We start from the raw sequence: 23582 nt of genomic DNA, 5'->3' as shown, positions 1-23582 counted from the left end.
CCTTAGGTTTTACTGTAGCAGCCAAACGGGTGGGCTTCCGGGCCGGGTCGGGCGGGCAAAGGGCTGGCCTATGCCACCCGTGGGTAGTTCGGGCTCGGGTTGGGCCGGGCCTAAACTGGGTCTTGGCCGGGTCGGGCCGAGTATAGGCAGGCTGAGTGTTTGATCAAGTCTAGCTCTCTTGCTCGAGTTCTCATCCGTACTACCTCTATCGTCTCTGTGAGCAATCTGCTCTTATTGTCTTTTCTGTTGTAATACAAATACTCGGATGCCCACAAGATGTTTGCTTAATTGCCTAGCTAATCAAGATAATAATGGGATTCAAAAAAAAACGCACCTTGGGTTTCTCCTTTATGCTGTGCTAGTTTTATTTGCATAACTGAATTATTCGACTCCTTGCCTAGGAAAAGATGTCATTTTGAGGTAAGGACCAAGAAAAAGCTTATAATCAAGAAGACAATGTTTTGGTAATTCGTGATGGTTCTTCATTTCTATAGTACTGAGGATAAGTTTCAAGTAAAGTTTAGGTCCACATCAAGTTGGATTCTAAGATGTCGGTTGTCTTTTCATCATTGACCTTTTTCCTTCTTTGAATGAGAGGGATTTGGCCATGGGTCGAGATCATGGTATGGCAGGTTTAGAATTGGAGCTTACCCTATTAAAATTGACAATTGTGAGACAATGACATCTCACGGCTGTGAGGAAGAGAAATCATTTTTTTCTTCTCTTTCTAACTCCTCCTTATGGTTTGCCTGCCGCCTGTCGCCTCCTCCTCCTCTTGCCGAACTGAGCGATGGATAGCATTCCTCTCCTCTCTCCTTACAAAATGGGGACGTTCGATCTTTCCCACAGGTCAGTAGCCAACCTCCTCCATCTTTCCTTTCGTCCAAGAACCAATCTTTGGTGGTATTTGTAGTGGGTTTATTCATTTATTTATTTTAATTCTATAGTAGTCTGAGTCTTTCTCTTTATAGTTTCTATAAAATCTACTGTCACCTATTTATTTATGTATGGGATAATAGCTGATGTAAGGCTAATCCACATAGATAATAAATTAATACAATCTATCCTGGAAGTACTCCCCCAATTGGGACAAAAAGGATCTCATCAAGGCTTTATAGAAGAGTGGTAACAGCCAAACTTTAATCTTGCTGAGCCAATATACTTCTTGTTTTAAGGTATCCTTGCATGAACTTTTGCAGAGTAGTTCTTGCACCATTGACAAGGCAAAGGTCCTACGGCAACGTCCCTCAGCCGCACGCCGTTTTGTATTACTCTCAGCGGACATCCAAAGGCGGTCTACTGATTTCCGAGGCCGCCCCAATTTCTGACACTGCAAATGGGTCAGTTTTAAGGAAACCTTTAACAATATAAATAGCCGGTAGTCATTTTATGAAATGATGAACATACCTTGATGTAGACTATTCCTTGCATGTCTAATTGTCTATTTAAGGTACACAGACACTCCTGGTATTTGGACAAAGAAGCAAGTGGAAGCATGGAGACCAATCGTAGATGCAGTTCATGAGAAAGGAGGCATTTTCTTCTGTCAGATTTGGCATGTGGGAAGAGTTTCAAAATATGGTACTCGTTTTTCCCTCTTTGGAGACTGCGGTTTAGTTTTCTGTAATCTTCCATAATTTTGTCTAGCTGAAGAAATAATCTACAATTCTGGGATTTCCGTGATAGTTTAACAATCCATTAGTATCACTTGCCTGAGCTCCAATTATCGTATAAAACCTGGAGATTTTATTTGCGATACACCATATATATCATGTTAAGGCTCACTTAATCTGCCGAATCTCTTCTGCAGATTTTCAACCTAATGGGCAAGCACCAATATCTTGCACTGATAAGCCATTGACGCCTCAAGTGAGAGGAGATGGTATTTCTGTCGCTAAATATTCCCCTCCAAGGCGATTAGAGACAGAGGAGATCCCTTCCATCGTCAATGATTTTAGACTTGCTGCTAGAAATGCTATTAAAGCTGGTAAGAGTTCCTTTTTGCTAATTGTTGTTTGAGGTAGTCATCATATAACTTTAACGTTCTGCTACAAAGAGACCTAGCAGAATGTCATCTTGATAAGGTTCTAGGATCCGAAAATCAAGTTCTCATATGAGGAGTGGGAACCAAACCAAAGTATCTCTAGAAATATTGTACAGTTATGATCTTTAGAAGGACCTCAGATATTATGGCCTGTGAATGATCTCGAGCATCAAATGATCATATGAAAACTATTTTAAGATAGTGTGCATTTCACGAATATTAAAGCAAGAAGTGTACCTAGAATAACCAACAAAAAAGAAAATGGAAACTAATTTCAATCATAAGAACAAGTACCTATTAATACATTATAATTCCATTTTTCTCATATGAAAATGAATGGAAACTGCAAACTCTTTAAAGATCTTACAGAGCTACTCTGAATCGTCTAAAGGAAAATTAAAATTTGAGGAAGTCCATAAACTCTTACATGACTAACCCTTTAGAGTTCAGACTGTGTCAATCATTCCACGTTTTAGTTGTAGAGTAAATCACCCAAGGATGTGATATTGTGGCAGGGTGGCCATATTCATTAATTTAAGAGAAATCCAAATCACGTAGCATTGAATTGTTGGTTGATAGTTATGGTAATGCATGAAGAATTCATCTAGGAAAGGAAGACAACCTAACCCAGCACATAACGTTAGAATATTAAGCTAGCCCATTTGATTAGTCAATTAAATTAATTGGCTAGTGTAGAATTCAAGAATAATGCTTTGGTTTTGAGTTGACTCTTAGCTTTTCCTATGCCATTAAATTATAGTAACCATTTGGATTCTCTAAATGATGAAAATTAAAAAGTTATATATGATAACCAAGAGTCATGTATAATAAGTAAGAGTTATATAATATATCTAAGAGTCATGTAAATCACTATATATATGTGGTCTTATCTTATGCAAGTGAATCAAGTAAAGAAAGTTTAAAGTTTTTATCTATCTCATCTTATGTTAAATATTAAAAGAACAATCTTCTTCTCTTGAGTTTTTTACCACTTTCTCCTAACAAAGTGATATCAGAGCTAGCTTTTCTTAAGATACAATCGGTTCTAATAGCTTATTGCAAACCCAACTCAACCAATAAAGTATCCAAATAAATATTCTCTATGGATCCTAGGATCTATGGGATAACGTAGAGAATGTTGAGCAGGAGGAGGCAACGACACTCACCCCACAACAACTCAATGAATTAAAGAAGACTTGCAAGAAGGATAAGAAGGCATTGTGTTTTTCATTTATCAAGCGATGGACAAGTCAATTTTTGAATGAATCTCCACCTTGTCGACAACGAAAGAAGCATGGGATACACTCAATGTGTCCTACAAAGAAAAGGAGAAGGTGAAGATAGTGCAGCTTCAAACTCTTCGAAGTGAGCTTCAAACTCTTTGAAATAAATTTGACACTCTTCACATGAAGGATTCCGAAGTAGTTGAAGACTACTTCAATCGGGTAATCTCTATCTTCAACCAATTGAGGACTAATAGTGAGAAAATTTTAGACCAAAGAGTAGTTGAAAAAATTCTTAGAAGTTTAACTAAAAAGTATGAGTATATTGTTGTTACTATTGAAGAATTTAAAGATTTATCTACTCTCTCCATTAAAAGTTTATTAGGATCACTCCAATCCCATGAACATCGCATGAATTGATTCTCCTTCCTTAGAGCAAGCCTTTTAATCTCAAGTTTAATTGAGAAGAGGTTCTTAAGGGAGACGAGGACGGCATTTTGGCCGTGGGAGAGATAGAAATAAAGGCTGAAGAGGCCAAAAAAAATGAAAATAATAATGCATTCTCATCTACTTCAACTAGAGGTAGCGGTAAAGGACGAGGCGGCATGCAGACGTCCAATGTTATCATTATGGTAAATATGGCGACATAAAGATGCAAACTAAGCTCAAGAAAATGATCAAAAGAAGAAGGATGGTTCTCTTTTTTTTTTTTGTAATGTACAAGAAAATATTATTAATGATATTTGATATGTTGATAGTAGTTATAGTAACCACATGATAGGGAACAAAGGTGTTTTTATCACTTTGGATTAATCTAGGCTTAAGAAAATAAAGATGCAAACTATGCTCAAGAAAAATGATCAAAAGGAGGATGGTTCTCTCTTTCTTGTTTGTAGTGTACAAGAAGATGTTATTAATGATATTTCGTATGTTGATAGTAGTTGTAGTAACCACATGACAGAGAACAAAGGTGCTTGTGTCACTTTGGGTGAATCTATTCAAAGTGAGGTTCACATCATCGATAACAACAAGCTATTGATCAAAGGAAGTGGTGACATTCTTGTCAAAACAAAGAAAGGTGTTAAGCGCATTACTAATGTCTTCTATGTTCCAGACCTTAAACAAAATCTTAAGTGTTGGACAACTTCTTTCGGAGGGTTATGATGTTCTGTTCAAGGAAGACACATGCGAAATCAAAGACAAGAACAATATTCTTATAGCCAAAGTGAAGATGACACCAAACAAGATGTTCCCTTGAAGATACAAAGTGAAGTTCTTTCATGCTTCAATACCATCATAAACGATGAGTCATGGCTTTGGCATCTCCGGTATGGTCATTTGTGTTTTAGCTTTCTTTTTCACATATACAAAAAACATATGGTATGAGGCATGCCAAATATTCATCAGCATGATCAAGTATGTGAAGAATGTGCACTTGGAAAACATTACCGGGACTCTTTTCCAAATGGAAAAGCTTGGAGGGCATCCAAACCTCTTGAGCTTGTTCATGTCGATCTATGTGTCCCTATGCACATAACATCCATTGGAGGTAATCGTTATTTTCTTACATTCATTGATATTTATAGTAGAAAGACATAGATTTATTTTCTTAAAGAAAAGAGAGATGTGTTGAACAAGTTTAATTAATTCAAGGCCTTGGTCTAAAAGCAAAGTGGACATATCCTAAAAGCTTTGCGTTCCGACCAAGGAGGTGAATATAATTCACAATATTTTCTCTTTTTTCAAAGAGCATGACATAAACATCAAGTTACTACCCGCTGTACACCACAACGAAATGGTATAGTGAAAAGGAAGAACCGGACTATTATGGAGCTTGCTAGAAGCATGCTAAAGGCAAAAGGGATTCCTAATACATTTTGGGCTAAAGCTTTTGCATGTGCGGTCTATCTTTTGAATCATGCAACTTCTAAAAATATGCATGACATGACGCCTCAAGAAGATTGGAGTGGACATTAACCTTGTGTTGCTCACTTGAGATTTTTTGGAAGCATTGCCTATGTGCATGTGCCTGATGAGAAAAGGAAGAAATTGAATGATTAATTTGAAAAATATATTCTTATAGGCTATAGTAAAAGGTCCAAAGCCTATAAACTTTTTAATCCTATTACCAAGAAGGTTATTGTGAGTAAAGATGTAAAATTTAATGAAGGAGAATCTTGGGGTTGGAATGGAATGGAGAAAAGAATATCTTCTATGCATGTGAAGAAGAAAGTCAAGGTGGTGATCTTGGAGAAGAAGAAGAAGAAAAGACTTCGCCTATGTCCCCATCTTCTTCTTCCAAGCTGTCTTCAATGCCTTCATCATCCGAGTCTCTACCAAGAAAGACAAGGAGCATTAGAGAGGTCTATGAAGCTGCAAGAGAAGTATCATATGAAGATATGAGCAACTTTGCACTATTTATTGATGCAAACCCTATCGCTTTTGAGGAGGCTTCAAACCAACAAAAATGGAGGTATGCTATGGATCAAAAAATTGATTCAATCATAAAAAGTAATACTTGGGATCTTGTAGACCTTTCCACTAGGCACAAATCAATAGGTGTTAAATGGATCTATAAAACCAAGTTGAATGAAAAAAGTGAAGTTGAGAAGCACAAGGCCCGATCTGTAGCGAAAGGCTACAATCAAAAGTATGGCGTCGACTATGATGAAGTTTTTATCCCTATTGTTCGACTTGAGACTATTCGCATGGTCTTAGCTTTGACGGCTCAAAATAAGTGGAAGGTGCATCAAATGGATGTCAAATCAGCATTCTTGAATGGTGTTTTTGAAGAGAAGGTCTATATTGATCAACCTCCAAGCTATGTGAAGAAAGGTGAAGAGCATAAAGTATGCAAGTTGAAAAAAATCTTGTATGACTTAAAGCAAGCACCAAGGGCATGGTATAGTTGCATCGATGGATATTCTTGAAAAATGGATTCAAGAGGTGTTCGTTTGAGCATATTCTTTACATTAAAGAATGTACACATGGTGAGTTTTTAATTACATGCATTTATATTAATGATTTGATATTTATCGTCAATAATTCAAATTATTGTGAAGCTTTTAAGAGAAACATAATGCATGAATTTGAGATGACAGATATGGGACATCTACATTTCTTTCTTAGCATTGAAGTTAAACAAAGTGGAGGCAAAATTTTCATCTTACAAAAGAAGTATGCAATGGATCTCTTGAAGAGATTCTGAATAGAAGATGTTTTACCTATAAGCATACCTATAGATGTTGGCTTGAAATTAAGCAAGGAAGCTGATGATAAATTTGTAGATGCTACTCTTTATAGAAGTCTTGTTGGTAGTCTTATATACTTAATAGGTACAAGACCAAATATTTTATACTCTGTTAGTCTTTTAACAAGATTCATGAAAACACCAAGAAGATGTCACTGGAATGCTGAGAAAAGAATTTTGAGATATATTAATGGTACCTTGGATAAAGGTATTACTTACAAAAATACTGACAATTCATATTTAGTTGGCTATTGTGACAGTGATGGGGTGGAAGCACCGACGATAGCAAGAGTACTTCAATTATGTTTTCAATGCCGGCTCTGGTGCAATCTCATGGTCTTCAAAGAAGCAAGATGTTGTTGCTTTCTCTATTACGGAAGTAGACTATATTTTCTTGTCATTAGCAAGTTGTCAAGCATTGTGCTTAAGATGGATTTTGGAAGAACTCAAGCATCCACGAGGAAAATGCACAAATTTATTTTATGATAACAAATCAGCAATTGCACTCACAAAGAACCTGGTCTTTCATGGTGGAAGCAAGCATATTTGGGTTAGATATTATTTCATTTGAGATTTAGTCAAAGATGATGAAATTGAGGTCAAGTATTGCAACACTCAAGATCAATTAGTAGGCATATTCACCAAAGCTCTCAAGATGGACACCTTCACCAAATTGAAGAAGAAGCTCGGTGTGAAAATGGTCTAGCTTAAGAGGGGAATGTTAGAATATTAAGCTAGCCCATTTGACTAATCAATTAGATTAATTGGCTACTGTAGAATTCAAGAATAATGTTTTAGTTTTGAGGTGACTCTTAGTTTTTCCTCTGCCTTTAAATCATAGTAACATTTTGGATTCTTTAGATGATAAAAATCAGAGACTTATATATGAAAACTAAGAGTCATGTATGATAACTAAGAGTTATGTAGTATATCTAAGAGTCATGTAAACCACTATTTATATATGTGGTATTATCTTATACAAGTGAAGTAAGAAAGTTTAAAGTTTTTATTTATCACATCTTAAGTTAAGTATTAAGAGAACAATCTTCTTCTCTTGGGTTTTCTGCCACCTTCTCCTAACACATAATATAGGCACATATCTGAGCACCACATCATATGCATGGTAATCTCTATTCATACGGGTTTGCAACTATTCATATGGGTTTTCTTTATACATTTTTTTTTCTACTCTACGTATTTGAAATTTGCATCTAAGTAGCTAAGGTAGTTCTCTTTATTAACAGGCTTGCTGTTATGTAGGTTTTGATGGTGTTGAGATACATGGAGCTCATGGATATTTGATTGATCAATTCCTAAAGGACCAAGTCAACGATCGGACTGACAAGTATGGTGGTAGCCTAGAGAACCGATGCCGTTTTGCACTAAAGATAATTGAAGCTCTAGTTGATGAAATTGGAGCTGATAGGGTTGGAATAAGGCTCTCCCCTTACGCGAACTATATGGAATCAGGGGATTCCAATCCTGAGGCTCTTGGCCTTTACATGGTAAACTCCCTAAACAAGTTTGGGATCTTGTATTGCCACATGGTGGAGCCAAGGATGGTAAAAGTAAATGAAAAATTTGTAACACCTCATAGCCTTCTTCCAATGAGGAATGCTTTCAAGGGAACATTTATCGTTGCTGGGGGCTATGATAGAGAAGAAGGAAACAGAGCTATTGCTGATGGCTTCGGTGATTTGGTGGCATATGGGCGCTTGTTTCTAGCTAATCCTGATCTTCCTCGAAGATTTGAGTTAGATGCTCCTCTGAATAAATATAACAGAGATACTTTCTACACTTCTGATCCAGTTATTGGGTATACAGACTACCCATTTCTTCCATTAGATATTTAAGTCAAGTGTAACTAGCATTGTAATGAATTATCTTCTGTGGTTCATGGACAAGGTCACCAATGTTCTTATGACAATTTGAATATTATGAATTATCTTCTATGGTTTTTCTTTGTTTGGTTTCTGTCATTTGATTTGTTTAGTTTACTTGGCCACGTATCAACAGCAAAGTCATGCATGCACCTGCCCGCCAAGAAGGCTTTGTTCACAAGTAATTATTGACGCCAGATACAACTTAATTTTATTGCCTAGAATCTTTTGAGTTTTGGACAAAAAAGGGACTCCTTAGAATTTGTTTTACCATTTTAGTCTATCAATGAAATTTACTACTAATGGAGGCTTCTTTGGATCAACTTAAATTTCATGTCATAAATCAATAGTAAAATCGATGAACAATTCAATGGTTTAAACTTTATATAGAATTTTAAACTATTGAATTATTCAACGATTTCACTATTCATAAAATGCTAAACAATTCAATGCTTTATTAAAAAGAAAAAAAAAACACTCTATATTTTCTACATAATATATTAAGCACTTTATTTGTTAAGCGTTGAGTACTCTACATATGAACCACTGAACAATTTAGTGTTTTATGACTAGAGTTTTACTGTTAACTTATGACATGGTAGCTCAGCTAGAGAAAGAAAATCTCCCTTTGGTAATAAATTTCATCAATGGACCATTTTAAAGGAACTCTTATAGTTGGAGAAGGCTACAAAAGAGAGGAAGGAAACAAAGCTGTGGCTGAGAGTTATACAGATTTGGTGGCATATGGTAAATGGTTCTTGGCTAATCCTAATCTGCCCAAAAGATTTGAGCTAAATGCACCTCTGAACAAGTATGATAGGTCCATAATGATCCTGTTGTTGGATATACAAATTACCCATTTCTTGACTTTTGTACTTAAGTGAGGATATTCTTGTTAAGCATACAGTGATTATCTGTTGGATTATTCAAGATACTTGTTCATGTATCAAATGGAACTCAATTTGATCTGTACTTAATGAATTACCCGATCAACAGACTTGTGAATACTTCATAGGAGAATAATCAAGATTCACAATTCCAATTGAAGTGGAGCACAAATATGACCTGATTGACTTTCTGTAAGGAGTAGTCCTTCTAAATAGTGCACAAGAGGGGATAAGAGTAGATCAGGAATTATATTGAATTAGAATATGGATGAACTTGCTATATCAAATACAAATCTCAAACCAATTTTAATTTGTGCCAATTTGTTCACGTTGAAAAGTTTGGATTTCTTTTATCTCTCAAGAATAACTTTTTTTAATGCATATATTTATAACCTAATATATAAGAAACAAAAAGGAGTGTACGTGGATATAAGTCTCACACTTAGTCGAATGCAAAGTAATTCATAATAAAATAAAGCATAAAAAAAGTGACAATAGATACAAATATTCATGCAGAAAGAAGCGTAGCAAGAAGATTTACTGGAAGAACGCAGATGTAAGAGGGTCAGTTACTTGTGGCTTCAAGAAGACCACCATAGTAGTTCCAACACCATAAACCTACAACTTGTTAGAACACAACAATAGAACCTAAGAAAAGGAAAATAAAATAAAATATCCTTAATTTTAGCCATGATGACAAGATGATGCAGAGGCGAGGAGGGAGAAAGGGAGTTATTGGATTTGGGTGTCGGCCCGACAACTCGAGATTCGCACTTGGGGATCGAGCAAGCCTTGTCAACAGAGATGGGAGAGGAGGACAGAGAGTAGCAAGAGTGCCATGGAGAGGGCATTGAAATCAATGGTGGCGGCGAAGGGAAAAGGAGGGAGAGGAGGAGACAATAGAGGTCTTTAGGGTGGTAGATCTAAGCAGACAACAAATTACCCCTTGAAGATTCGAATTAGATGCTCCTCTGAATAAAGGAGATCAGCTCGCACTCTGATAGGAGGGTAAAATATACATGACTAGATGAGAGCAATAAAAAACGAGGCCGTAATCCACGACCAAGATCGAATTGCCCCTCTCATTATTTGAATAGAGAACAAGGTCAAGCCCTAGAATGGATCAAAAATTCACAGTAAAACCCCATATAAACCAACAATACCCTGAGTTTTGTTGATGATGTGAAAATTTCCACTCCAGCCACCAAAAACTCACCAAGAACAAAATGAAAGGCAGCAAAAGAAACAACAATTAATGTTGGATTCTGAGATCATAATTGACCTTCTTGCTTTTACCCAACGACCTTCTTTCTTCTTTGAATGAGAAATGATTTGGCCTTGAGTCAAGATCAGGTTATGGCTGCTTTAGAATTGGAACCTGCCCTATTAAAGTTGATAGTTGGGAGACAATGACATCCTTCGGCAATGAGGAGAAGAAATCCTTTGTATCTTCTCTTTCAAACTCCCATTTATACTTTGCCCGCCTCCTTGGCTCCTCCTCCTCCGCTTGCTAAATTGAGCGATGGATAGCATCCTCTCCTCTCTCCTTACAGAATGAGGAGGTTCGATCTCTCCCAAAGGTCAATAGCCATCCTCCTCCATCTTTCCCTTTCGTCCAAGCACCCTATTAATACATTATAATTCCATTTTTCTCATATGAAAACGAATGGAAACTGCAAACTCTTTAAAGATCTTACAGAGCTACTCTGAATCATCTAAAGGAAAAATAAAATTCGAGGAAGTTCATAAACTCTTACATGACTAACCCTTCAGAGTTCAGACTGTGTCTATCATTCCACGTTTTAGTTGTCGAGTAAATTACTTAAGGATGTGATATTGTAGCAGGGTGGCCATATTCATTAATTTAAGAGAAATCCAAATCACGTAGCATTGATTGTTGGTTGATAGTTATGGTAATGCATGAAGAATTCATCTAGGAAAGGAAGACAACCTAACCCAACACATAATGTTAGAATATTAAGTGAGCCCATTTGATTAGTCAATTAAATTAATTGGCTAGTGTAGAATTCAAGAATAATGCTTTTGTTTTGAGTTGACTCTTAGTTTTTCTATGCCATTAAATTATAGTAACCTTTTGGATTTTCTAAATGATGAAAATTAAAAAGTTATATATGATAACCAAGAGTCATGTATAATAAGTAAGAGTTATATAATATATCTAAGAGATGTAAGAATATATGTGGTCTTATCTTATGCAAGTGAAGTAAGAAAATTGAAAGTTTTTATCTACCTTATCTAATGTTAAGTATCAAGAGAACAATCTTCTTCTAATGAGTTTTCTACCACCTTCTCCTAACACATAATATAGATGCATATCCGAGCACCACATAATATGCATGGTAATCTCTATTCATACGGGTTTGTAACTATTCATATGGTTTTCTATATATACTTTTTTTTTTGCTGCTATATGTATTTGAAATTTGCATTTGAGTAGCAAAGGTATTAACAGGCTTGCTATTATGTAGGTTTTGATGGTGTTGAGATACATGGAGCTCATGGATATTTGATTGATCAATTCCTAAAAGATAAAGTCAACGATCGGACTGACAAGTATGGCGGTAGCCTAGAGAACCGATGCCGTTTTGCAAGAGAGATAGTTGAAGCTGTAGTTGATGAAGTTGGAGCTGATAGGGTTGGCATAAGGCTCTCCCCTTACGCGAACTATATGGAATCAGAGGATTCCAATCCTGAGGCTCTTGGCCTTTACATGGTAAACTCCCTGAACAATTTGGAATCTTGTATTGCCACATGGTGGAGCCAAGGATGGTAAAATTAGGTGAAAATTTTGTAACACCTCATAGTCTTCTTCCAATGAGGAATGATTTCAAGAGAATATTTATCGTCGTTGGGGGCTATGATAGAGTAGAAGGAAACAAAGCTATGGTTGATGGCTATGCTGATTTGGTGGCATATGGGCGCTTGTTTTTGTCTAACCCTGACCTTCCTTGAAGATTCGAATTAGATGCTCATCTTAATAAATATAACATAGATACGTTCTACATTTCTGATCCAGTTATTAGGTATATAAACTTCCCAATTCTTTCATTAGATATTTAAGTCAAGTGTAAGAAAGCATTGTAATGAATTATCTTCTGTGGTTCATGGACAATGTCATCAATGTTGTTATGACAATTTGATTGTTATGAGTTATCTTATGTAGTTTTGCTTTGTATGGTTTCTATCATTTGATTTGTTTATTTTACTTGGTCATGTATCAACAGTAGGGTCATGCATGCACCTCCCCGCCAAGAAGGTTTTGTTCGCAAGTAATTATTGATGTCAAATATAACTTAATTTTATTGCCTAGAATCTTGAGTTTTTGATGAAAAAAGGACTCCTCAGAATTTGTTTTACCATTTTAGTCTATTGATGAAATGCTATTCCGCGATTTCACTATTCATAAAATGTTTAATAATTTAACAATTTATTAAAAATAAAAAAATACTCTATATTTTCTACATAATCTATTAAGCACTGAATACTCTATATGTGAACAACTGAATTATACAGTGTTTTATAAATAGAGTTAAATTGTTGACTTATGACATAATAGCTCAGCTGGAAAAACAAAATCTCCCTTTAGTAATAAATTTTGTCGATAGACCATTTTTAAAGGAACTTTTATAGTTGGAGGAGGCTTCAAAAGAGAGGAAGGAAATAAAGTTGAGGGTTATACAGATTTGGTGGCATATGGTAAATGGTTCTTGACTAATACTAATCTGCCCAAAATATTTGAGCTAAATGCACCTCTGAACGAATATAATAGGTCCATATTTTATACTTCTGATCCTGTTGTTGGATATGCAGATGACCCATTGAAGATATTCTTGTAAAGCATACAGTAATTATCTGTTGGATTATTCAGGATACTTGTTCATGTATCAAATGGAACTCAATTTGATCTGTACTTGATGAATTACCCAAGCAACAGACTTGTGAATACTTCGTAAGAGAATAATCAAGATTCACAATTCCAACTGAACTGGAGCACAAATATGACCTGTTTGACTTTCTGTAAGGAGTAGTCCGTCTAAACAGTGCAGGAGAGGGGATAAGAGTAGATTAGGAATCATATCGAATCAGAATATGAATGAAATTGCTATATTAAGTAGTCTGATTTCATTTCTTCTTAATTTCAAAGATTGGACCATATATTTTGGAACTAATTTTAATTGGACTTTGCACCAGTTTGTTCAGGTTGAAAAGGTTGAATCTCTCTCTCATGACTAACTTGTTTTTTTTAAAGAAAGTTGGTAGACTTCAAGCATATAGTTATAACCTAATATATAAGAAGGGGGAGGTACGACAATAACTCCAGATACAAGCCCCATACTTATTGAATACAAAGGAAACTATAATAAAACAAAGTATCAAACAAGTAACGATAGATTCAAACATTCATGCAAAGTTAGGAGTGGAATAGGTAGAGCGATGACCTTGGAAGCGAGTCTCCATCTTGGCTAACATCGGCAATACCACAGAGAAGTGCAGCTAGAGGCCTTAGTGGAACAATAGTCCAACCACCATAAACCTACACTATAACACAACATTGATTTTAGGCATGATGACATGATCTAAGGCGACAACATGATCAAAAGATGCAGCAACAGCATACCGATTGGTGATGTATAGGGCAACAGAGGCGAGAAGGGAGAAGATGAGCTATTGGATTTGGGTGTCAGCCAAACAACTCGAGATTCGCGCTTGAGGATCGAGCAAACCTTGTCAATTGAGATGGGAGAATAGGAGGACAGAGTAGGAGGACATTGAAATCGATGGTGGCGGCGAAGGCAAAAGGAGGGAGAGGAAGAGAAAATAAAGGTCATTAGGGTGGTAAATCTAAGTGGACAACAAATCAAGTTGCCTCACCTACCTGGATTCCCAACCTCCTCCATCTTTCCTTTCATCCAAGAACCCATCTTTGATGGTATTTGTAGTGGGTTTATTTATTATTTTGCTTCTATAGAAGTTCTTTTTCCTTATAGTTTCTATAAAATCCACTATCACCTAGGAATATCTTGACAAACCCTCAGTAGGAAACTAATGCAATTTATCCTAGAAGTATTGACCCAATTGGGACAAAAAAGGATAGCAGCCAAACTCTAATCTTGTTGGGGCAACATACTTTTTGTCTTAAGATATCCTTGTATGAACCTTTGTAGAGTAGTTCTGGCACCATTAACAAGACAAAGGTCCTACGGCAGTGTCCCTCGGTCGCACGCCGTCTTGAATTACTCTCAACGGACATCCAAAGGCCGTTTACTGATTGCCGAGGCCACTGGAGTTTCTGACACTGCACAAGGGTGAGTTTGGAAAACTGTTTCAGTGATTTAATTTCTTATCTATGTTGATGCAAACAATACTACAAGATTAATAGACAATAGTCATTTTTTAAGATGATGAACATACCTTGATGGAGAGTATCGTCTATTCCTTGCATGTCTATCATATAAGGTACCCAGATACTTCTGGTATTTGGATGAAGGAGCAAGTGGGAGCATGGAGACTAATCGTAGATGCTGTTCATGAGAAAGGAGGCATCTTCTTCTGTCAGATTTGGCATGTGGGAAGAGTTTCAAACTATAATACCTTTTCTTTTCCTCTCTCGAGTTTAGTTTTTTGTAAGGTTCCATAATTTTGTCTCGCTAAGGAAAAAATCTACAATTTTGGGCTTTCCGTGATAGCTTAATCCACTTGAAAACTATTAGTATCACTTTCTTAAGATCATATTATCCTATAGAACCTTGAGTGTGATTTAATTCATACCAACATGACATGGTTTCTGAAATAACGCATCAAATTCTGAAAGTCACAAGATAAAATGTCCATGACGTTGACTGGAATTCTAATTGCTATACCATATCTATCTTCTTGAAGAACTACACTAGTTCAGAAATTATATCATGTTAAGGCTTAATTAATCTGCCGAATGTCTGCTGCAGGTTTCAACCTAATGGGCAAGCTTCAATATCGTCTACAGACAAGCCATTGACTCCTCAAGTGAGAGCAGATGGTGTTGATGTTGATAAATTTTCCCCTCCGAGGCGATTAGAGACAGAGGAGATCCCTTCTATCATCAATGATTTTAGACTTGCTGCTAGAAATGCTATCGAAGCTGGTAATACCTTTTTGCTAATTCCTATTTGATTTAGTCATCATATAAGTTCTACATTCTATTGAGAAACCTCCTTACAAACAGACCCAGCACCAAGCCTCTAGATAAGGTACTAGGATCCAGAAATCAAGTTCTGATATGAGAAGTGGGAACCCAAAAAAAAAAAAAAGTATCTCTAGAACTATTGTACAGTTATGATCTTCTGAAGGACCTCACATATCATGGCATGTGAATGATCCCGAGCATCAAGTTCTTATGAAAACTATTTTAAGAGATTGTGCATTTCACGAAGATTAAAGCAAGAAGGTACCTAGTCTAACCAACAGAAAAGAAAATGGAAACCAATTTGAACCTTAAAAGGAAACAAATTCGAACCAAAATGACAAGTTAGAACATTATAATTCCATTTTCTCATATGAAAAAGATTTGAAACTACAAACTCTTTAAAGATCTCCAGAACAAACTCTGAATCATAAAGGAAATTATAAATTCAAGGAAATCCATAAACTCTTACATGACTAATGCTTCAGGGTTCAGACTGTATCAATCATTCATATTTTAGTTGTCGAGTAATCACCCAAGGATATGATATTATTGTAGGATGGCCATATTAAGTATAAATCTAAAATAAACTAGTTCACATTAGGCTCACTCCACAAGTAATATTTAGGTTTTATGGAACTCTCTTGTAGATCAGCTATATGAAAACATCTTCCTAATTTCCTCAATCCACTTGTACATATGCAATTGGGATAACATTACTATTCTTCTACTTTTGCCTCCCTATAATTTGCCTGCAAAATTATGATTTATAGGCTTTTCATCCTTTTTTTCATGGCTGTGTTGCATGTTTTCATTCTTTAACTTGATTCTGTTGAATGAATGTGTAAAAACTAAAAAGCTGTTTGTCTAGGCTTTACCTTGATTACTAGCTGCCAACATTCCACCACTTCTGGGAATGAGTTGAGAGGTTATGAGTGTATTTAAGTTACTCTTCACTAAGGAAATAAACAGGAAAACAACTTTATTATTTTTCTCTGTTATGTAGGTTTTGATGGTGTTGAGATACATGGAGCACATGGATATTTGATTGATCAGTTCATAAAGGACCAAGTCAACGATCGGACTGACAAGTATGGCGGTAGCATAGAGAACCGATGCCGTTTTGCACTAGAGATAGTTGATGTTGTAGTTGATGAAGTTGGAGCTGATAGGGTTGGAACAAGGCTCTCCCCTTACGCGAATTATATAAAATCAGGGGATTCCAATCCTGAGGCTCTTGGCCTTTACATGATAAACTTCCTGAACAAGTTTGGCATCTCTTATTGCCACATGTTTGAGTCAAGAATGGCAACAGTAGGTGATAATTTTGTAACTCCTCATGGTCTTCATCCAATGAGGAATGCTTTCAAGGGAACATTTATCGCCGCTGGGGGATATGATAGAGAAGAAGGAAACAAAGCCATTGCTGATTTGGTGGCATACGGGCGCTTGTTTTTGGCTAATCCTGAACTTCCTCGAAGATTTGAATTAGATGCACCTCTGAATAAATATAACGGAGATACTTTTAGCACTTCTGATCCAGTTATTGGGTATACAAACTACTCATTTCTTTCATCTGATATTTAAGTCAAATGTAAGAAAGCATTGAATATGGCATGATGATATTAGCTGCTATTTTTTATTCTATTGGGAAGAAATAAGAAAAAATCAAAGTTATTGTTTTGTGGGTAGAATGTTCAAGTAGATTAAGGCAATTTGATCTTTATGAATCTGTCATTTGATTTGCTTAGTTTTATCAGGTAATGTATCAACAGCAGCCATGCATGTACCTGCTCGCCAAGAAGGCTTTGTTCACAACAAATTATTGGCATCAGGTAATGAAATTTATTACCAACCGAGGCCTCTGATCAATCAGATTGAATGTCTTGTCATGAGGCAGTAGTAAAATTGATGAACTGCTCAATAGTCTATAACTTTATATAGAAGAAAACTTGTTGAATTGTTTTGGAATTTCACTAGTAATAAAATACTGAACAACTTAATACTCTATTAAAAGGAAAAAATACTCTATATTTTCTATATAATATGTTGAACACTTGATTTATTAAGAGTATTCTACCATGTGAATCACCGATCTATTCAGTATTTGATAAATAAAGTTTTACGACTTATGACATAGTAACTGAGCTGAAAAAAAATTCTCTTTTTAATAATAAAATTCACCAATAAATAATATTTCTGGAGACCCGAACTCTTAGGAAACGAATTATAAATGAGTTAAATTATATAATACAATTAGCCAAAGCAGATAAGGTGTGTAATTTATTTTAATTTTTTTATAAAAAATTTACCCTCTTGAGAGCTTGTACTAGTAATATTTTAATTTGTTTGGACCAAAAAAATGCCAGAGAAGAGAAGAAAGAATAGAAAATAAAATGGAAGAGAAAAGAAGAGAAAATAAATTAATCTCATCTTGTTTGGATGTCATTGAGAGATGATGAGAGAAAATTAAGTTTACTCTATTTAATTTAAAGAGAGAAAATAACATGTTTACTGTTATACCATTCATCTAATATTAAATCCTTAAATAAATTACCACATGCTATAATATTTATAAGATTAGTCCTTAAAACAAATAAAAGTAACAAACATGTTATGAAATCCACAAGTTACAATATCTAAAGAAAGCTATAATATCTAATATTTAATTATTCTCCTTGTATTCGTTCAGAAGTAAAATATTGATCATATCAATAATTTTTTTAAATAAAATGTTAATATAATTAATATTTTATTAAAATAGAAAATGGCAAAGATTTATGCTTTACTAAGAAAAGAGGATACACATAGAGCGTTGAATAATTAAGTGTTTTATGATTAAAAATATTAAACTATTCAACGTTAAATTGTTTATTTTTGCAAATTATAATTGTTAGTCTATTTTGGACATATAATTTATCTTTACGAAGATAAAAGAAAAATAAATATAATAATTTTTATATAGGTAAAATTATAAAAAAAATTTGTTGTGTTATAACTTTATACTCTGGTTATTTATTTTAGTCATAAAATATTTCGTTATAAAAGCGAAAACAAGTTATTCAAGCTTGGCTTTATAACCTCATAACTATTAGATCTTAATACTTGGCACCTTAGGTTGGTCCGATTCGGCTTAAAGAATAGGCTCAATTCGGCTCAGATTTAAAATAGCCTAATCTTAGGTTTAGGCTCGGGCACAGCTTAAACTCTGTTCTATTTAAGTTAATCCGAGCCTAAATAAAATATTAAAAATTAAAATTAATTTTGAGCTAATACTGAGTTAGAGTTGGCTTGCTCAATCTCGGCTAGTCAAACTCCAGCACTAGCAATGTATGGTATGGTAGCTTATGCACAATGTATAATTATAAAATAGCACTGTGCGATTACTATGCCTGCAATACGTACCAGTTACACTCCTTAAGGATATGTTTGATTTTTAAAGCATGGTTAAGGGAATGCCAACCATGGCCAGAGGGGGAGAAAAATTCATTCCAAACCAGAATAAACCAAAGATGAGCACCATTCCTCTTCTGATTCCCCCACAAGATGGGGAGATTCGATCTCTCTCACAGGTCAGCTCCCTTGCTCGAGTTCTCATCCGTACTACCTCGATCGTCTCTGTGAGCAATCTACTCTTATTGTCTTTTCTGTTGTAATACAAATACGCGGGTGCCCACAAGATGTTTGCTTAATTGCCTAGCTAATCAAGATAATAATGGGATTCAAAAAAATGTACCTTGGGTTTCTCCTTTTAAGTTGTGCTAGTTTTATTTGCTTAACTGAATTATTCGACTCCTTGCCTAGGAAAAGATGTCATTTTGAGGTAAGGACCAAGAAAAAGCTTATAATCAAGAAGACAATATTTTGGTAATTCGTGATGGTTCTTTATTTCTATAGTACTAAGGATAAGTTTCAACTAAAGTTTAGGTCCACATGAAGTTGGATTCTAAGCTGTTGGTTGTCTTTTAATCATTGACCTTTTTCCTTTGAATGAGAGGGGATTTGGCCATGGGTCGAGATCATGGTATGGCAGGTTTAGAATTGGAGCTTACTCTATTAAAGTTGATAGTTGGGAGACAATGACATCTCACGGCCGTGAGGAAAAGAAATCATTTTTTTCCTTCTCTTTCTAACTCCTCTTTATGGTTTGCCCACCTCCTCCTCCTCTTGCCAAACTGAGCGATGGATAGCATTCCTCTCCTCTCTCCTTACAAAATGGGGAGGTTCGATCTCTCCCACAGGTCAGTAGCCAACCTCCTTCATCTTTCCTTTCGTCCAAGAACCGATCTTTGATGGTACTTGTAGTGGGTTTATTTGTTATTTTACTTCTATAGAAGTTTGTCTTTTTCTTTATAGTCTCTATAAAATCCACTGTCACCTATGTATGGGATAATAGGCAATTTAAGAATAATTCACATAGATAGGATATTGATGTAATTTATCCTGGAAGTATTGACCCAATTGGGATAAAAAGGATCTCATCGAGACTCTTTAGAAGATTGGTAGCCAAACTCCAATCTTGTTGGCCCAATGTACTTGTTTTTAAGGTATCCTTATATGAACCTTTGCAGAGTAGTTCTGGCACCAATGACGAGGCTAAGGTCCTATGGCAATGTCCCTCAGCCGAATGTCATTTTGTATTACTCTCAGCGGACATCCAAAGGCGGTTTGCTGATTTCCGAGGCTACTGGAGTTTCTGACACTGCACAAGGGTGAGTTTAGAAAACCTTTCCACTGATTTAATATCTTATCTATGCTAATGTAAACAATATTACAAGATTAATAGACAGTAGTCGTTTTTTAAAATGATGAACATAACTTGATGGAGGCTATCATCTATTCCTTGCATGTCTAATTGTCTATTTAAGGCACACACACATTCCTGGTATTTGGACAAAGGAGCAAGTAGAAGCATGGAGATCAATCGTAGATGTTGTTCATGAGAAAGGAGGCATCTTTTTCTGTCAGATTTGGCATACGGGAAGAGTTTCAAACTATGGTACTCTTTTTTTTCCTCTTTGAGTTTAGTTTTTGTCTAGCTGAGGAAATAATTTACAATTTTAGGCTTTCCATGATATGTTATTAATCCACTTGGAAACTATTAGTATCACTTTCTTAAGATCCTAGTAGGCTAGTATCCTATAGAACCTTGAGTGTGACTTAATTCATACCATTATGACATGGTTCCAAAATAATGCATCAAACTCCGATATATATATATATATATATAGTGGCACAAAAGATACAATATCTATCTGCTCGAAGGATTACTCTAGTTCAGAATTATATCATGTTAAGGCTTAATTAATCTGCCGAATCTCTGCTGCAGGTTGTCAACCTAATGGGCAAGCTCCAATATCGTGTACTAACAAGCCATTAACTCCTCGAGTGGGATCAAATGGTGTTGCTGTTGCTGAATTTTCCCCTCCAAGGCGATTAGAGATATGGGAGATCCCTTTGATCATCAATGATTTCAGACTTGCTGCTAGAAATGCTATCAAAATTGGTAATAACTTTTTGCTAATTCCTGATCACTATAGTCACAATATAAGTTCTACATTCTGTTGAGAAACCTCCTTACAAACAGACCCAACACCAAGCCTCTAATAAGGTACTAGGATCTAGAAATCAAGTTTTGATATGAGAAGTGGGAACCCCAAAAAAAGTATCTCTAGAAATATTGTACAATTATGATCTTTAGAAGGACCTCAGATATTATGGCCTGTGAATGATCCCGAGCGTAAGTCCTTATGAAAACTAATTTAAGAGATTGTGCATTTCACAAAGATTAAAGCAAGAAGGTAACTAGTCTAAGAAACAGAAGAGAAATTAGAAACCATTTGAACCATAAAAGGAAACAAATTTGAGCCATAATGACAGATACCTATATAATACATTATAACTCAATTACCTCATATGAAAAAGATCGGAAACTACAAATTCTTTAAAGATCTTCAAAACCAACTCTGAATCATCTAAAGAAATTTTAAATTCAATATAGCCCATGAATTCTTACATGACTAACCCTTCAGAGTTCAGGCTGTGTCAATCATTCCACATTTTAGTTGTCAATCATTCCCATGAATTCTTACATGATACCTATATAATACATTATAACTCAATTACCTCATATGAAAAAGATCGGAAACTGCAAATTCTTTAAAGATCTTCAGAACCAACTATGAATCATCTAAAGAAATTTTAAATTCAATATAGCCCATGAATTCTTACATGACTAACCCTTCAGAGTTCAGGCTGTGTCAATCATTCCACATTTTAGTTGTCGAGTAAATTATCCAAGGATGTGATATTGTAGCAGGGTGGCCATATTTTCACATTAATTTAAGAGAAATCTCAATCACGTTACATTGATTGTTGATTGATAGTTATGGTAATCCCCATGAAGAATTCATTTAGGAAAGGAAGACAACCTAACCCAGCACATAATATAGGCACATATCTGAACACCATATGCATGGTCATCTCTATTCACCGGTTTGCAACTATTCCTATGGGTTTTCTTTATATATATATTTTTTATTCTCTATGTATTCAAAATTTGTGTTTGATTAGCTAAGCCAGTAATCTTATTTAACAGACTTATTGGAAACCTAGTTCCTAGTTAACATATGGGCACACCAACGTAAATATTTAGGTTTTATGGAACTCTCTTGTAGATCAGCTATATGATAACATCCTTCTAATTCTTTTGCCTCCCTAAATTTGCCATCAAAATTATGATTTACAGGCCTTTCGTCCTTGTTTTCATGGCTGTGTTGCATGTTTTCATTCTTTAACTAGATTCTGTTGGATGAATGTGTAAAAAGCTATTTGTCTAGGCTTTATCTTGATTACTAACTGCCAACATCCCACCACTTCTGGGAATGAGTTAAGAGTTTATGAGTGTATTTAAGTTACTCACTCAGGAAGTAAACAGGAAAACAACTTATTATTGTTCTTTGTTATGTAGGTTTTGATGGTGTTGAGATACATGGAGCAAATGGATATTTGATCGATCAGTTCCTGAAGGACCAAGTCAATGATCGGACTGACAAATATGGTGGCAACCTAGAGAACCGATGCCGTTTTGCACTAGAAATAGTTGAAGCTGTAGCTGATGAAGTTGGAGCTAATAGGGTTGGAATAAAGCTCTCCCCATACGCGAACCATATGGATTCAAGGGATTCCAATCCTAAGGCTCTTGGCCTTTACATGGTAAACTCCCTGAATAAGTTCGGAATCTTGTATTGCCACATGGTGGAGCCAAATATAAAAAATTTAGGTGAAAAATTTGTAACACATAGTCTTCTTCCAATGAGGAATGCTTTCAAAGGAACATTTATCTCCGCAGGAGGCTATGATAGAGAAAAAGGAAACAAAGCTATTGCTGATGATTATGCTGATCTGGTGGCATATGGGCGCTTGTTTCTGGCTAATCCTGACCTTCCTCAAAGATTCAAACTAGATGCTCCTCTTAATAAATATAACAGAGATACTTTTTACACTTCTGATCCAGTTATTGGATATACAGACTACCCATTTCTTTCGTCAGATATTTAAGTCAAATGTAAGAAAGCATTGAGGATGGCATCATGATATTAGCTGCTTTTTTTATTCTATCGGGAAGAAATACGAAAAATGAAGTTATTGTTTTGAGGGTAGAATGTTCAAGTAGATGCTTGGTTGATGTGCAGAGAGTCATTGTAATTATGACAATTTGATTGTTACAAATTATCTTCTCTGGTTTTGCTTTATATGGTTTCTGTCATTTGATTTGCTATACTATATGTTCAAGTAGAAAAACCCTATCTATCATACACCATACTTTCACACCCTCATCCAGATTATTAGAACAGGTAAAAAGGGGGACTGCTGAAGCCCAAATCAATCAAATAGGAATTAATTAGTGCATAAAAGTTTTATTTTTTTTTCCACATTTTATCTCTATAGATTTGTGATCGCTCCACTCCTTCTATCGAAGTTGAACTGTATGTTAAAAGAAGGCCATCGGTGTCCGTAACACTCTTTGGTGTTCATTGTTGCCAAGAGGAAATGAATCCAAACAAAAAAGAGGTGTAAATATTGTTGTTTGTAGAGTCATGTTATATGATTTGCTT

General features: G+C 35.4%; 2 protein-coding genes across 13 annotated transcripts in view; both read left to right on the top strand.

Annotated features, from left to right (window-relative positions):
- The window catches only part of LOC140772367 (putative 12-oxophytodienoate reductase 11), a 31157-nt gene extending 7938 nt beyond the window's left edge, over positions 1-23219 (top strand). For 2 of the 9 annotated variants that reach the window (XM_073114409.1, XM_073114410.1), the window contains exons 2-4: positions 14471-14611; positions 15251-15426; positions 16472-17165. In XM_073114409.1, the coding sequence (XP_072970510.1) occupies positions 14471-14611; positions 15251-15426; positions 16472-17052 (898 nt within the window). In that variant the 3' untranslated portion in view covers positions 17053-17165. Of the gene's footprint in view, positions 1-13640; positions 14236-14470; positions 14612-14762; positions 14872-15250; positions 15427-16471; positions 17166-17225; positions 17301-18454; positions 19761-20036; positions 20178-20333; positions 20465-20794; positions 20972-22435 lie in introns of those variants that run through there. The other 7 variants (XM_073114411.1, XR_012106288.1, XM_073114413.1 and 4 more) reach the window with 7 other exon arrangements.
- Positions 689-12421, top strand: LOC140772365 (putative 12-oxophytodienoate reductase 11). 4 transcript variants are annotated; one of them, XM_073114400.1, is made up of 5 exons: positions 689-849; positions 1200-1340; positions 1451-1581; positions 1811-1987; positions 7778-8480. In XM_073114400.1, exons 1-5 carry the CDS (start codon positions 791-793, stop codon positions 8368-8370), a joined length of 1101 nt encoding a protein of 366 aa, XP_072970501.1. In that variant the 5' UTR covers positions 689-790; the 3' UTR covers positions 8371-8480. The 4 variants fall into 4 exon arrangements, with proteins under 4 accessions (XP_072970501.1, XP_072970502.1, XP_072970500.1 ...); XM_073114401.1 differs by lacking the exons at positions 689-849; positions 7778-8480 and adding exons at positions 883-1125; positions 11774-12421 and having other exon boundaries at positions 1176-1340; XM_073114399.1 differs by lacking the exon at positions 689-849 and adding an exon at positions 921-1125 and having other exon boundaries at positions 1176-1340.
- Positions 23220-23582: the final 363 nt, after the last annotated feature.

The sequence above is a fragment of the Typha angustifolia genome, chromosome 12 (genome assembly GCF_048772165.1).
Source record: "Typha angustifolia cultivar Huaian chromosome 12, ASM4877216v1, whole genome shotgun sequence".
NCBI classification, from domain to species: domain Eukaryota; kingdom Viridiplantae; phylum Streptophyta; class Magnoliopsida; order Poales; family Typhaceae; genus Typha; species Typha angustifolia.
The sequence above is the reverse complement of the archived record's forward strand: the minus strand, read 5'-3'. Positions and strand labels throughout refer to the sequence as shown.